The 15,353-nt window shown below is 39.5% G+C and overlaps 1 protein-coding gene across 2 annotated transcripts in view; it reads right to left on the minus strand.

Moving 5' to 3' along the window:
• Positions 1-568: 568 nt before the first annotated feature.
• TMEM65 (transmembrane protein 65) overlaps positions 569-15,353 on the minus strand; it is a 62,845-nt gene continuing 48,060 nt past the window's right edge. For both annotated transcript variants that reach the window (XM_075214040.1, XM_075214041.1), the window contains 4 exons: positions 14,878-14,932; positions 8,564-8,606; positions 7,526-7,631; positions 569-2,784 (listed from right to left, as the gene is read on the minus strand). In XM_075214040.1, the coding sequence (XP_075070141.1) occupies positions 2,686-2,784; positions 7,526-7,631; positions 8,564-8,606; positions 14,878-14,932 (303 nt within the window). In that variant the 3' untranslated portion in view covers positions 569-2,685. The remainder of the gene's footprint in view (positions 2,785-7,525; positions 7,632-8,563; positions 8,607-14,877; positions 14,933-15,353) is intronic.

The raw sequence follows: 15,353 nt of genomic DNA on the forward strand, positions 1-15,353 counted from the left end.
ACAGGTGTCAGAATTATCAGCATAGTTTTATCGTACCCCACCACTGTCGACATCCACAATATCCACATTTTAAGCACGTTGACACACTACATCTGTTGATAGCCAGACTGTTGACCTTCTGGTGTCGACAGATTCACCGCCACCTGAACATACCAAACCCTTTCTAAGGTTCCTCCTTTTCTATAGCAAGAAAGGCATTTGCCAGAAGTAACAAGAGGTTACATTTGTGAAATTTCAGCTCTCTCTCACCAAGAAAGATCTACATGTACATAAAATTATATATTAATGAGCTAGCTGCAAGTTGTATAGGGTGTAGAAAAAGTGGATAGAAGACCCCGGCACTAGGCCTCCTCCTGGAATCTAGATAAACGGACTCCGGAATTAAAATAACTTCACTGTGACACACTCGGTAATCTCTAGGTCAAGAGTTTAACATTACCTCTGTAATAATGTCTGCAAATAAACAGTCCTTTAACAAAAAAAATAAAATTACTCTCTTCGTAAACATTAAATCTAAAGAGGGGAATGTTTCATAATAATTAGTAAAATCAAATTGGCATGTTTCCAATAAAATTAATTGCAAAGTTTAATAATCTTTACACAACATAATACGAAATTGTGCGTTGGTGATATAGTTTCACTTTAAGCTGTGGGTTTAAGGAAATAACTATGAAATGAAAATAAAATGCGAGTACAAGGTAAATCATATTTTCTCAGGCAACTGTCCATCTATACATGTTTTCCATATAAAAATGAACAAACAAAGCTGATGATTTAACAAAAGATAAACATTTCCACCTAACATTACAGTAGAACAGTTTTAAACACACAGAACTTTGTTCGTTTGATGCAGTAATATCAGTAAGCCCCAATGATGTTTTATCTTTCCAGAGCAGATACATACAGATGAGGTTCAGCAAACTCTGGGAAGACGTCAAGAAACATAAGAGAAGAGTATTCACCCTTCAGCAAACTTCTTCATTGGTCATTTAAGACTCTTAGCAACCAAATTCATGGTTCAGTGGGCAACACAGTGGCACAGTAGATAGCATAGCTGCCTGACAGCGCTGGGACCGACCATGAGTCTGAATCCGACCAGTGCCTGTTCTGTATGGAGTTTGCATGTTCTCCATGTGTTTCCTTGGTTTACTCCTACATTCCAAAACATACTGGTGCAGGGGCAAACGCAGGATTTGTAGAGGGGGTTTCCACACCCCGCCACCAGTGGGCGTGACCAGCATGCATGGGGGCGTGGCTATAATAGTAGACAGTGCTTGGCTGCTCTCCAACTCTTCCTATCCCTATAATATAGATGGACAATGCTGCGTGCACTACTATTAGGTGCACCCAGCTCTCCCTTTTCAAGCAGAGCTGTGTGTAGCGGGGGCAGGGACCAGCCACCTCAATTATACAGTACCCCAGGCTCGGAGGGGGGTTTCCGGGCACTAGGAACCTCCCCCCTCGGTTTGCCTATGGGTAGATTAATAGAACCCTTGTCTGTATTAGGGATTTTTGATTGTAACCTCCAATGGGGCAGGGACTGATGTGAATGATTACATATCCAATGTACAGCGCTGCATAATAAGATCAGCGCTATATAAACTATATTAAATAATTTCATGGTACAGCCATCAGCACCACCTCAGCCATACCCGTTTTATGATCAGTTGTCTCGGCTTGCCATCAGCTGGGACAGCCAATAAAAGTACAGTAATTTTGGGGGTGGAGTGGACAATGAGTTTTCAGTAAAAACGGAGATGGGCTCGGACCAAAACAGTTTATTAACCATAAGCACCCGAAACGAATACCATTGCTTCCAACATCCTTTAAAACAACCTCCTTTGCAGGAAAACAGTTGAACAGACTCGTGTGAGCCATCACTACAATTATATATTAAATACTTAGCTACATTTATGTTCCAAATATGATAACACCGCCAAACGCTTTATTAACTGGTGAAATAAGTGTTTCTTCTTCTTCTTTCTCAACATTTTAAAAGTTTGCACAGAAAAATAAATATTTTACATCAGAAAATGATTTACCTTGCTATTTATATTGGTAAGAGAAACAAACAAAAAGACCAAAGGCAAAACAGATAAAATCCCACATCAGGCACCAAAGTGAGTGCAAGGATATTTTAGTAACCATGCAAAACAAAAACAAGAAAATCGCTAGGATTGTTGTGGAAGCCATTGATATCTATATTCTACAGCTCTACGGGGAAGAGAGCGTTACTGTAGCTCCGTTAAGATAACGCAACATTCCATCTCTTAGCACGGAACAGGGTGCGTTATCTTAACGGAACATAAATTAGAAAAAGTTACCTGCCGGTTTAGTGTTTAATGTCTGAGCGTTACGGAGAACGGGCCTGACTCCGGTTTTCGGCAGAGATTACAAAGACAACTAGATTTGTTTGAAGGAAAAAGTTCCAATTTATTCCAAACTGCAAAAAATTCAGACGTCTGGAAAGTTCTGCAGGAGGATGAAAAATAATGAATCTGCCGTAGAAAAGTCTGACTGTTCCTTTACGCCATAAAAGTACATGAAAGCCAGGAGACGGGGGTCAGATCATGCTGAATGTAGCTTTGTTCTTGGGCACGAGTCCTGTAGTTTCTCTCTCTGATGGCTGTATATATGGTGACTGCATACTTGGCTGAGGTATGACTTTTATTAGGGTATAAAACGTCACTTCTTCTTTTCCGACTTTTCCTCATCCTCCCAGGAGAAAAAGAGCAGGGGGAACATTCCTAAAAGGCAGCCGACGGCAATTCCTATTGCTTTACCCTAAAGAGGAGGGGAAATAAACACACGTTTTATTTATGGTACTGGACAATTTGTAATTAAAACAAAAAGCTTTATATAAATTGCATCCTGTCGATTACATAGTCGTTTTTCGAGCTGAACTGCTGATTCATAAGAACGCAGTCTATCAATTCACTACTTACAGTGATATCGCCATAAAACAATATTAAAGTTACTGAATTATGCGACTGATGACATTCTTGTGAATGGCCACAAATGACAGTTAAGCCACAATGTGGATGCTTCCACTGTTTACGAGGTGACAGGAGTACTTTAAGAACAAGTTTTAGATAGAACAAATGCAACCGTTCTGCACAAGATCTACGTCTCTCTTCCACTCTCATCACATCCTCCCATTCTCGGTTACAGGACTTTTTTCGGGCTGCACCCACTTTGTGGAATTCCCTCCCTCGCACAGTAAGACTTTCCTCTAGTCTTCAAACGTTCTCTGAAAACCCACCTCTTCAGGCAAGTTTATAATATTCCTCAACCACCATCTTAATCTCACTAGGTTATCCTATTACCACCCTCTACACAGCTAACACAAGACAACAACCCTCTGACCAACATTGCCACACACACAGCCCACTCAGTACTTTTACCTTTGCATTCTAGCTGGTCCAGTGTGCAATATGATGTAGCACGTGCCCTTGTGTTTCAAACTCCCATTGTCCTATAGATTGTAAGCTTGCGAGCAGGGTTCTCTTACCCCTCTGTCTGTATATATTACCCAGTATTGTTTTATTAATGTTTGTTGCCAATTGTAAAGCGCTACGGAATTTACTGGCGCTATAAAAATAAATGTTGATGATGAATTAGATTAGTCCAACTTGTCTAATGATTGAAGCAAAAAGTTGATTGAAGGAAATATTTAGGGGGTGCTTTGCGAACAGACCTATTACATTTTTCCAGAATTGCAGTGGCATATCAGGTAAACACTGAACAATGTAGTTGATCTTCATGGCTTATATCTAAAAATGTTAATTGTGCCGTTTAGCAGTCATTTAAAGGATAACTCACTGAAATAAATCCACGGGAACATGTCAAAGTGGAGATTTTGCCTATAGCAACCAATCAGATTTAAGTTATCATTTATTTAGTACATTCTACAAAATGACAGCTTGAATGTGATTGGTAGCTTTAGGCAACATTTCCACTTTTGAAACCTGCCAGATACTCACAGCTTAATAAATGAAATGGACTTTTCTTGGCCCCTGAAGAAACATATAAGATCAATTACAAAATCCTACATGTTGTTCCCATCTCTCATCTTAGGAGAGCTTCCTTTTGAATAAATAAATGTAGTTAAAGTTACAAAGAAAAAAATTGCAATACTGAAAGATCACACACACAATGTAATTGGTTTTATATGTTAGGGAATTTAGACTGTAAGCTCCACTGGGGCAGGGACTGATGTGAATGAGTTCTCTGTACAGCGCTGCGGAATCAGTGGCGCTATATAAATAAATGGTGATGATGATGATTATGATACATTGAAGGTTACAAGAAACCTGCCTTGTATTGTTGCATCTTCATGACTAGCTAGCATACATGTTATATTGTATGCAAATTAACCTCCCCAACACCTGTTCACTATGCTATGCATATTGCTGAGAGTGACTCAGAGAGGGGTCCCCCTGCAGATAGCTTCGAGCTGAGGATGGACGATAGTGCTGACCGGGTATCTGACTGTACATAAAAGATTGTGCCCAGCACCAAACACTACGAAACATTGGCACCTGCTGAGGGGAAATCACCCAAAACTAAGTGTAAGACAGCATAGATACAGATACAACAGTCAGCTAATCACAATGTGACATTCTGTGTATTTAATTGCAAAAGTCACTCCTTAAAACAGATTTTGGAGACGACTGCAGAAAGTGACAGTACATTCATAATAACTGATGTATACTTTACAGTGGGCTACAAAGAGTAAAAAGTTGAGCATTTCTTTTTCTAACACAGCAAAAATAAAACTCTTTCTGTAAAATACAGCAATTATAACAGGCCTCAGGCTGTGACTCTGCGCTGATAGAAGGTAACTGGACAGATACTGAGGGGTGTGAGACCATCAAAATATCCACAGTGCCAGATAATGATCCTCGTAAAAGACTATTATCATACGTGGCAGGAAACGCAGCACTGACGGGCTGCAATGAAGTAAAAAGGAATCTGACTGCTCAAGTGCATTGTACCAAACTGAGGACCTCATAAGAGGTGGAGCTTACATAGACATGGGAGTGGCTTCACCAAAAAGTGGGCATTTTAAGCGGATCGGGCAGCAGAGGGACAAGGCCTGTATTCCATCCAATGTGGTCACATAAGATGATCCTGACTCCCTGGTCCAGTGTGGCCCTTAACATATAGTGGATAAGATGGAAGAAGAAATACTGCTCTGCCTCCACACTGCACTTTATTTAGAACTCACATTTAAATTCTACTGTGTTAAATAAACGCACTTCGCATCTTTCCACAGAGTTGTGTGTATTACCATCCATGGTCATATTAATAATATTTTCATTACTTCTATTTGTGCACATATTTACAAAGCCTGATTTATATTATTATGAACAACCAAAAGGTGCTTACTAGATGTGTTCAACTGCTTCTGTGTTGGGCTGTGAAGATATTTTGGTAATATATATAGTGTATATGTACATTGTGTTTACATGCATATTATACAGAGGATTCGTGTAGCTTCATTGAGTGCATTTGTAGAATTATGACAAAACGATGGAGACTTTTCCCTTATGTCCTCTCTCCTCTCCGATTTCCAGACTTTTTGGCCTCCCTTGGACCATTCCCGGCTACTTGTATACTGTCTGTAAACTAGTAAATATAGAGTTAAATTATTATATTGCCCGGTGTCCTATAATTCGGTTTTACAAAGCCATTTGCTCAGATGCTGCCATTTGGCTCAAATGCAATCTGTTACAATCTAAGGACTTGCTCCACCATCGTCGTGTAATCTGTTTCTGGATCAATTTGATATCAGCCAATTAACCTACTAGTATATTTTTGGAGTGTGGGAGGAAACCGGAGCACCCGGAGGAAACCCACGCAAACACGGGGAGAACATACAAACTCCACACAGATAAGGCCATGGTCGGGAATCGAACTCATGACCCCAGTGCAGTGAGGCTGAAGTGCTAACCACTAAGCCACCATACTGCCCGTGATGAAAAATTAGAACATATTGTACTTTCCCAGTCACCCACTCAGTTATAAATGCCTGTGTACAATGATTTTTATGTGGGTATTATATCCCTCTATTCATCAGTCAACAAAACGGATCCACGTCGCTTTAATGGAGACAATTTTTCCAGCTGTTGCAGTGAAATCAAAGTCTGGTCAGCAACTGGGACTAGAATACAGCAACAATAAATAATCTGATGGAATTCTTTACTATAATTAGCATTTAACTTGTTTATTACAGCGACACCAATAGATCTTTGATAATTAGACCGTTGTCACCGACAATACCCAAAAGCCTGTACTTTCAGAAGTGCATATGTTGTACTTGTAAACATGTTCACATCCCGTCACTTTGTCCTCGTATCCCAGAGCAGTGAATTAGAGCTTTGGCAGGAGCAGTCTCCAATCTGAATCTCAGCAACATCAATTATTTACAGTCCACAGGAGAAACAGGCTGACAACAAAGGGAAGTTTTTCTTCTTAGCCTGACAAAAACCAGAAACTCGGGAATCTATATCTGCCCCACAAATGCTTACATACAAAGTAAATACAAAGTTCATATATCACGACGTGAACACTCATTATATAATGAGATTGTGCCGTATAGATTATCTGACACTATAAGGCGAAGTGTAATACTTCTATAGGTAAAGAATGTCCTACACGACAGCTTGTCACTATCTGGTAATACAACCTTCAAGTGGAGGCAGGAAAACTGGCTTCATTTCCTCCAATATTGATTCATGTGAGGGATAAAATAACCAGAAAACATGTGCACAGCAGTGTATCGTTTTCAGATTTGAGAAATGTATTTCTTTAAATAGGACTCATCGTCTACACACAGAACAGAAATTGTGCGGATGTCTGAGCCAATACTCATGAGAATGCAGCTAATCTCACCAGGAATAGTGACATCACTAAGATACAAGGCACGTTTGCGATTCCAGCCTCAGTGATGTCACAAGTCCTTAGCGAGTCCACAGACCACTGCTATGGCTGGCTCCAGCGGATGTAGGTAACAAGTTTGCTCATGATTTCATCTCAATATAAAGGACACTATTAATCATTGCTGTATAACTATGATGACATAGGAGGCAACACACAATACACATTATCATCATCATTTATTTATATAGCGCCACTGATTCCGCAGCGCTGTACATTCACATCAGTCCCTGACCCATTGGAGCTTACAGTCTAAATTCCCAAACACACACACACAGACTAGGGTCAATTTGATAGCAGCCAATTAACCTACCAGTATGTTTTTGGAGTGTGGGAGGAAACCGGAGCACCCGGAGGAAACCCACGTAAACATGGGGAGAACATACAAACTCCTCACAGATAAGGCCATGGTTAGGAATTGAACTCATGACCCCAGTGCTGTAAGGCAGAAGTGCTAACCACTAAGCCGCCGTTTGAGGCAACGCCGTGGAAACGGAGGGTCAGGCCACAGTTCATAAAAAGGTAAACATGTGACTGACACCATGTTACTAATACAAGACGACTGGAGGGATGTTTCACTTACCGTATGCGCACTGACACGTGTCTGCCACATATCTGCCTGTTTAGGGGACAAATCCGGAATCGGCAAACCCAGCCGTGACGATATTGCTTCAACGTAACCGGCCAGTCTGAAATACATACAAATAACGGTTATTAAAAAAATAAATAAAACATAGATCAGTTTTCCTGCCTGCAAACGTGTAGATATTAAAAACAAACAGGCAAAGTTACGTGTGGAGTTTTATAACTTTCTAATAATAAAGTGTACTACAAAATATATTCAATAAAATTCAATTAAGCTTTATTGGAAGGACTAACAACAAGTTTAGCATAGGGTGCAGGGTCGATAAGCGATACTCTAAAGATCTCTAGAGCGGTGAGTAGGTGCTCTTTACCTCCATAACCTAAATGTAGATATACACTAATGGTCATTTATGAACGCAGGGGCGAATCCCGGCATTTCACCCCGGGTTCATGTGCCCAATTCTGCACCCGAATTTCACAGACATAATAATTAACTTATAGGGGTAACACTGCACATTCAGAGGATTAAAGAGGGTCTTGCAGAGGTTTTTGGGACAACAAAACAAGTTGATTTGAGCCTGTCTTATCAGGCAACAGTCATCACATCTAGACATACTTCATATGGAAAACAAAACACAATTTTATGCTCATATAAGATAAACAATAAAATGTACAAATGCAACTGTCAAAAAAAAGTCTGAATGATTGTAGTTGTATAGAGGTTTCAGTACCCGGATTAGACAGGCACTATCTTAATATAATTTATTCTCGGTTACAAGTTATTCTCTTTCTGGCTCATGGTAGAAATGAGCAGTGTTCTAGCGGAAATGAAATAACAGTTGAGTACTTAAGAGGGTGGGTCCAACAGTAGCAGTAGGCGGGGCATTAAGGTAGCTTTATATACAGTCCTATCACTGCGATGTTGCAAATTGCTGCTCAGACCATCTACATCCGCAGCGTGGGAGCGGGCGCCCATGTGATCAGCGGACCAACAGGAAGGAATTGTACGCACAATGGATTCCAATAAGAAACATACCCAAGTCCAGCAAGATCGGACACCAGGTTTCCTAGAGCTGCAGCTGCAAACAAAAACACAAAAGAAAACGTTACACAAAACTATAGACTTAAACCTTACAAAATCCTCATTATTGACAGTATAAAAGCTGAAGTATTGCAAAACGAACGACCAGTATTAATTCTTCAAAGTGAACCGTTTATCACCATTTAATACAAAAAGGGTGTCCTATGTCTCTCCGCCCTGTCATTTGTAGTTCCACAAGGGCTGGAGAACCACAGGTTTCATAATACGGCTATAAAACATAATATTGAGACTCGCCCTGCTGACTGTGTGCTAAAAAGAACAGTGAAGGACGATGGCCAGTAACGTCATACCCTATACTGGAGCATAAAGTGTTAGCTGTATCTCCACCCTCTCATTTGCATAGTGTGCCAGTGGCAGCAGCAAACGGTCACCAGCCAAGGAAGAAATGACACACTAGTAAAATATAAATAAACTGTACAAGCCGACAGGTCTGGAACACATGACCAGCAAGATATATCGGCCATTTGGATAAAGGATTACATAAGAAAGTGTTCATTCATGGTAACTGGTCCACATTAATATTATCACTCAACATCAAACACCATCTTCCCACCAATCAGGAGATTCTCGGAGATCACCTACATATTACTACTAATTATCTCACACAAAAGTGATTTGAGTTTCTGCCGACTCTGTCTCATTCCACTTTGATCCGTACCGACGTATGACGAGACTACAACCATTCCCATAGTATCGACCCAGAAGCCGTCCTCATCTGGGAGTGAGACAGGATCAGACGAGGACTTATTTATAACTCCATTCAGCCTTCTGGAGTATCTCTGCAGGGAGTCATGTCTCTCCACCGGTCCCGAAATAGCATGAATTTATTTCACGCAATGACCCAGTTTTGCAGGAAACAGTTACGCACACATTGTGAAGGGGACAGAGTTATATTACAGAAACGTGCCCAACGCTGCTGAATTGTGATAATATGTGTTTACCCAAAATAACCTACTAAAGCACTGATAATGTTTTAACACATTGCAATTTTTTCCTAAAAGCATTAGTGGAAGATATGTTAAAAAAATAGAATCATTTTCACTATGTACCAAGGCAGTGCTTTCCTATTCCTGTAATATCAGTGTATTGTAATCCAAGTAACAGCAAGGCTGCACTGTGGTTAGCACTTCTGCCTCACAGCGCTGGGGGCACGAGTTTGATTCCCGACCTTGGCCTTATCTGTGTGGAGTTTGTATGTTCCTCCCGTGTTTACGTGGGTTTCCTTCAACACCTCAAAAGGATACTGGTTGTCCGGTGACAAGATTAACCCTAGTCTGCCTGTGTCTGAATATGGCTTTTTAAAACTGTAGTATAGAAAAAATTATATTTATTTTACAATTACTATGCGACTAATGACACTACATGGAATAGAATTTCGTCTAAAAAATATAAGTGCAAACTGTTTTACCATTTGCTATACTGTCCATCGCTCAGATTATAACCTACAATGTTACGTATGGGAACTATAGGATGATCTTGACCTGATGTTGATAAATGTATTCATTCTATACATGTGTGTGACACATACGTTCTATAGAGTATAATTAAACAGCCGTTATTGGAATGGTTTATACAGAGAAGGGATCTCATCCGGAAGCCCAGTACCCAAGAAATTCAGAAAATCATAATGACAAAGTATAATTGCTGTTAAATTATTGATGGATAATGTACCTCTTACAGTAGATTATGAGGATTAAAGAAGAGAAATTCTATAACTATATAAACGGGCTATAAGGAGACTTCTAATATCTGTAATAATTTGCGGCAACGTTTTGTTTTACAATTTATAATCTTTTAAGCCATCTTTCTCTCCACAACCACTGCCCACCTACCTGTTTTTTGGGCTAGGTGCAGTCGTTACTTTATAATTACTTTAATTATATCTATTGCAACTAGCCTACTTTAAGTTAGACCCATCTGGGAGATTCTGGAGGGTTGGTGAACTGCAGAGGGGCATCACGAGTCACTTTGCCCCCCCTCCCCCTGCCGCAAGATGACGTGATTGCATAATTTCTTTGCGAGGGACGGGGCCAAAGTGATGCAATTCAAAGCGATTCAAGTCAATGAAGGTCCAACTGCAGGATGTGTCTACCAGACGTTCCAGAAGGAATGTCAAGTATGATCTATTGCTGCCGATCGCATTACCAGCTTCGAGCGAGGCCCCCAAGGCAGCCATTGTTTCCTGAGCCCCCATGATCTGGCCAGTGTATGGGAGATTCACACGCTGCTCGAATTAATGAGTATTCCAGGAGCAATGGCAGAGGACCAGCCCTGTGGCTCAGAGTGGGTCACATAATCAGCAGCAACAGCTACTGCTGAGTACAGTAAATAAGATGTATAATTGACACAAATATACAATTATTTACAGAAAGAAAATGTGCATTAAAAGTGTAATATACTCATACACACAGATATGATCACCAAGTGCCTTTCTGCTACAATCACTATGAGGAGCACTGCTAAACAATTTAATGGGGAAGGGAATGGCAGGTGCCTTATGGGATATAGGAATTTTCAAATAGTTTTGCATAATGATCCTACAAAATGATGACTTATCAGCAAAACTCACATGCATCATAGTGGATCCCATACCTGCATAGACCAGTGATGCAATCCTAAAAAAATAAGTACTAGTCACAAAAGTGAGCAACATGGAACCCACAAAGTCCTCTGCACAAAAGAAGTTAAGAGTGTTTTTGCGTTTATGCAACGCGGCAGGTCTGGCTTAATTGAGAACGAGGATAGTATGTTAATGAACACATGGAAAATGTTATTTAGATAATCTTAGCATTGTCAGTATATCAGGATTAGTGCGTACAAATCGCTCACTGAAAAAATAATTTCTAAAAACATATTTTGATTAAAACTGGCAGATTTTTTTTTTTAGTAAAAACTGTTATCCAATACCTCGCACCTACCAAACATTCTTAGACCATACAACATTTAACCTCGCTTAGAGGTTTGTCTACCCGAGATAAAAAAACATAACGAAATGATAGAAGTCACCCCCACGGCAGAAGTTTACTTGGATGGCGCAGGGTTTTCGTTAAACAATTCTATTTAGAATCCATATTGTGGGCTGAAGCATTTAAATCACAGAGCTAAACTATCTACCTTGTGAAACATCTGCACCCTCAGGGATCATTTACTGAATGATATGGAACGAGGGGAGCAAAGCTTCCTAATCAGATTTCAAATGATTTCAGTGAACTCAACAGAACAAAACCAGCACAGCGAGATCAGAGTGTTCCGCATCACGGTAATCACAACCGACTTGTAGGTAAGAGAGAAAAGGAAATAAAACGAATTACTCTATGAGCTTATAAAGAAGATTCCACGTTCACTGTAACATGTGATCGGATAGACCTGACCTCGGACTGTGTGATCTACAGAACATAGGGAACTGTAACAGGACAGGAAAATGTCCCCATCAATCAATACAGTCTGACATACGGCTTAAACTGGACTGTGCTCAGGTCTCCCAAGTTATATTGTTCTCTTACTGCACTATCTGACATATATATTCAGTGTGCGCTTAGGGAGGTACATGAAAAAGTTACTCTCTCTCTCTCATATATATATATATATATATATATATATATATATATATATATATATATATATATATATATATACACACACACACCTCTATCTATCTCTCTATATCTGTATATATGCAGATAATTGTTACAATGTAACAGATTCAAAAAATAAATAACTGGAAAATATGTTATTTTGAAAAGAAATAAATATTCACTACTCTTTTTTTAATAAAGTAATTGTGGGGTTAATGTAATTATGGGGCAGCATGGTGGCTTAGTGGTTAGCACTTCTGCCTCACAGCACTGGGGTCATGAGTTCAATTCCTGACCATGGCCTTATCTATGTGGAGTTTGTATGTTCTCCCTGTGTTTGCGTGGATTTTCTCTGGTGCCCCGATTTCCTTCCACACTCCAAAATCATGCCAGTAGGTTAATTGGCTGCTATCAAAATTGACCCTAGGCAGTCTGTGTGTTTATGTCTGTGTGTGTATGTTAGGGAATTTAGACTAAGCCCCAATGGGGCAGGGACTGATGTGAGCGAGTTCTCTGTACAGCGCTGCGGAATTAGTGGCGCTATATAAATAAATGGTGATGATGATAACTACAGCTTCATCTAAATTATATATCAATTAATTAAAAGGATGTTAAAGATCAAAATGTATCTATCGACAACTGTATTTTATTACTTTAGTGGTGACTGTTGCACATATTTCTAGTACATATTTTTATTCAGTGGATTGGTAATAGTTCCAAAACCCCCAACGATGCTTATGCTGATATCTATACACTACTCTGCTTTAGGTGATGTAAAAAAGCGCCAAAAAAACGTTTAACCCTTTAGCCAAACCTCAGAACTTTTTCTATTGAGGAATTGGGTCAACCTTCATGCGCCACCACGAATGTGCATGTGATCCCGCTAAACGGGGGTGTGGTCATGTCACTTTGGGTGTGTGCCACTCTCCCCCTTGGACATGTCCATTGTTGCTAAGTTCTGGGCTACTCCCTAGCCCTCTCTCTCCCCTACAAGCACCCCTGCTGGTACTCACTGATATGAAGGGGTATCAGTGATTGGGACATACCACCCAACTGTTGCAGAATTGGGGGAAAGGTTTCAATGCATTAAACCTAAACTGGGAGAGTCCCGCCTAAGTTGGAGTGGCTGGGAGGTATGCTTTCACTGCCAATGACATAGCTCTCACTTACGAGGTTAATAATGCAGAAACAGAACCATGTGTGAACGGCTGCTCGGAGATGCTAAGCTGCAGCTTACGCGTTTCATGATAAGAGTACAAGCAGCACTGGTATTTACTCAGAGTCAAGAACAAGCCAAAGTTATAATCATATCACAGATGTGTCTGATGAAACTGAACATGCGGAGAAACGCGTCAGTTACCAACAGCTTTAATTGGATCTTTTTGTTACAGATAACGGGAAACAGTAGAATTCCATTGGACTCTTATACAGCTGGATCAAGCAATCAAAAAAGAATTTAAGAAGTGGTCATATTTATATCCTTATAATGGTTCTTTCACATGAAGGACTACTTTCACAAGTATAATGGGAGAGATCATGTTCCTATTTACTAAGGACACAGCCTCATAAGTATCCCTACTGAGCTTTGTTTGTTTCTCTGCTCCTTCAACTTAAATATGTCTCTCCTCAGATAAATGGGAGAATTACTGTATGTTACCATACGTGAGGCTTTTGTAAGATTTAGGAGAATGTTGGCGCAATATACAGCTGTAATAATGTATCACATTCCACTGAATGCAAACTTCTTGCCCTGAAATTAGTTAATATTTTGTTATACTATTTTATTTAATATATAGTATACTAATGTCATTTTCTCCAATACATTTATGTGCCATGTATAACCTTGGATTGTTTTTTTTACATTTATTGAATGTTATTATAATGGCTGTAACACTAGTACTGTTCATTCTCTATTATATATATTTTTTTTATCAGTATTATGCGAGTCTACAGAATCTCCGGAGTTCCAGCAGTGTTACTTTATTTGGATTGTTAGCGCCAGTTAGGTTTGTTTTTCTTTGTGATTTATACGACGTCTGGTAAGACCACAATCAACTTTTCCACAGTGCCTCTAGTGGTAATGCATGTAATTACACGCTGATCCACAGACCTGAATGCTATACCCCAAAAAATAAAATTATACATGTTAGAAGACAAAAAAAAATAAAAGTTAAAAACAAATTTAAAAAAGAAAAAAATATTAAACAAGCAAACACAGATATAGACTATACCTTCAGTAAATACACACAATACAGGTGTAGTACTGGGCATAATTGTATGTTCTCCTGTTATGTAACCTATGAACAAACACATAGGGATGTGTCTGCTACCTCCTTGCCTGCACTCGTCGTATTCTCGGTCCTTTCTGGACCTGGTCATGCTCAAATGACATCTCATATAATTATGTCACACATATCCATTGCAACTCGCCCATGAACCCAAAGTATAGCATTGAGAGAGGATCATAACAATTCAATAAGTTTGACAAGAGACCTCTAGGAGGAGATAAAGGGATTATAATAAGGAGAAGACCCTTTAATTGCAATTGAAGTAGGACCATTATTGTGATTACCATTCTATTTTTATATACTTTATAGATTTGTTTAAGTTGCATATCTTATTGGTTCATTACACATGCACGTTCGTAAGAAACAATGTGCAATGGTCACTTACCTGCCATGGTAGAAATTCCTAAAATGGCCCCAATATGGAATTCTATTTGTGTTCCCTGTAAGTAAAAGATAGTCATATTTAAGATGATTCACTGACCAATTTTTTTTTCTTTTTAATTATAAAAATACATTAGACATCTGTGAGAGGAGGAATTTTATTAACAGTAATTAACAATAAAAATGAGATTAAACAAATATGCAATGCAAGACTTTATCGTACCCATCATACTTCACCTGACAAGACATGATTATAATGAAAGTGTTAAAGCACATATATATATATATGCATACACGGAGTGCAGGGTGGAGACATTCTTTGGAACCTTTCTGGTGTACAACGCAGACATTGTGCCGCAGTCTCCTGGATGTGAAATGCATTAAAATAGTTATGCTCCGTCTCCCATCTTGGTAGTGGTGTCCCCTATGATTTAGTGAAGACAGGAAGTGGGGCAGCCTCCAGCCGTCCGCATCACTCTA

Source organism: Mixophyes fleayi, chromosome 5 (genome assembly GCF_038048845.1).
Source record: "Mixophyes fleayi isolate aMixFle1 chromosome 5, aMixFle1.hap1, whole genome shotgun sequence".
NCBI classification, from domain to species: domain Eukaryota; kingdom Metazoa; phylum Chordata; class Amphibia; order Anura; family Limnodynastidae; genus Mixophyes; species Mixophyes fleayi.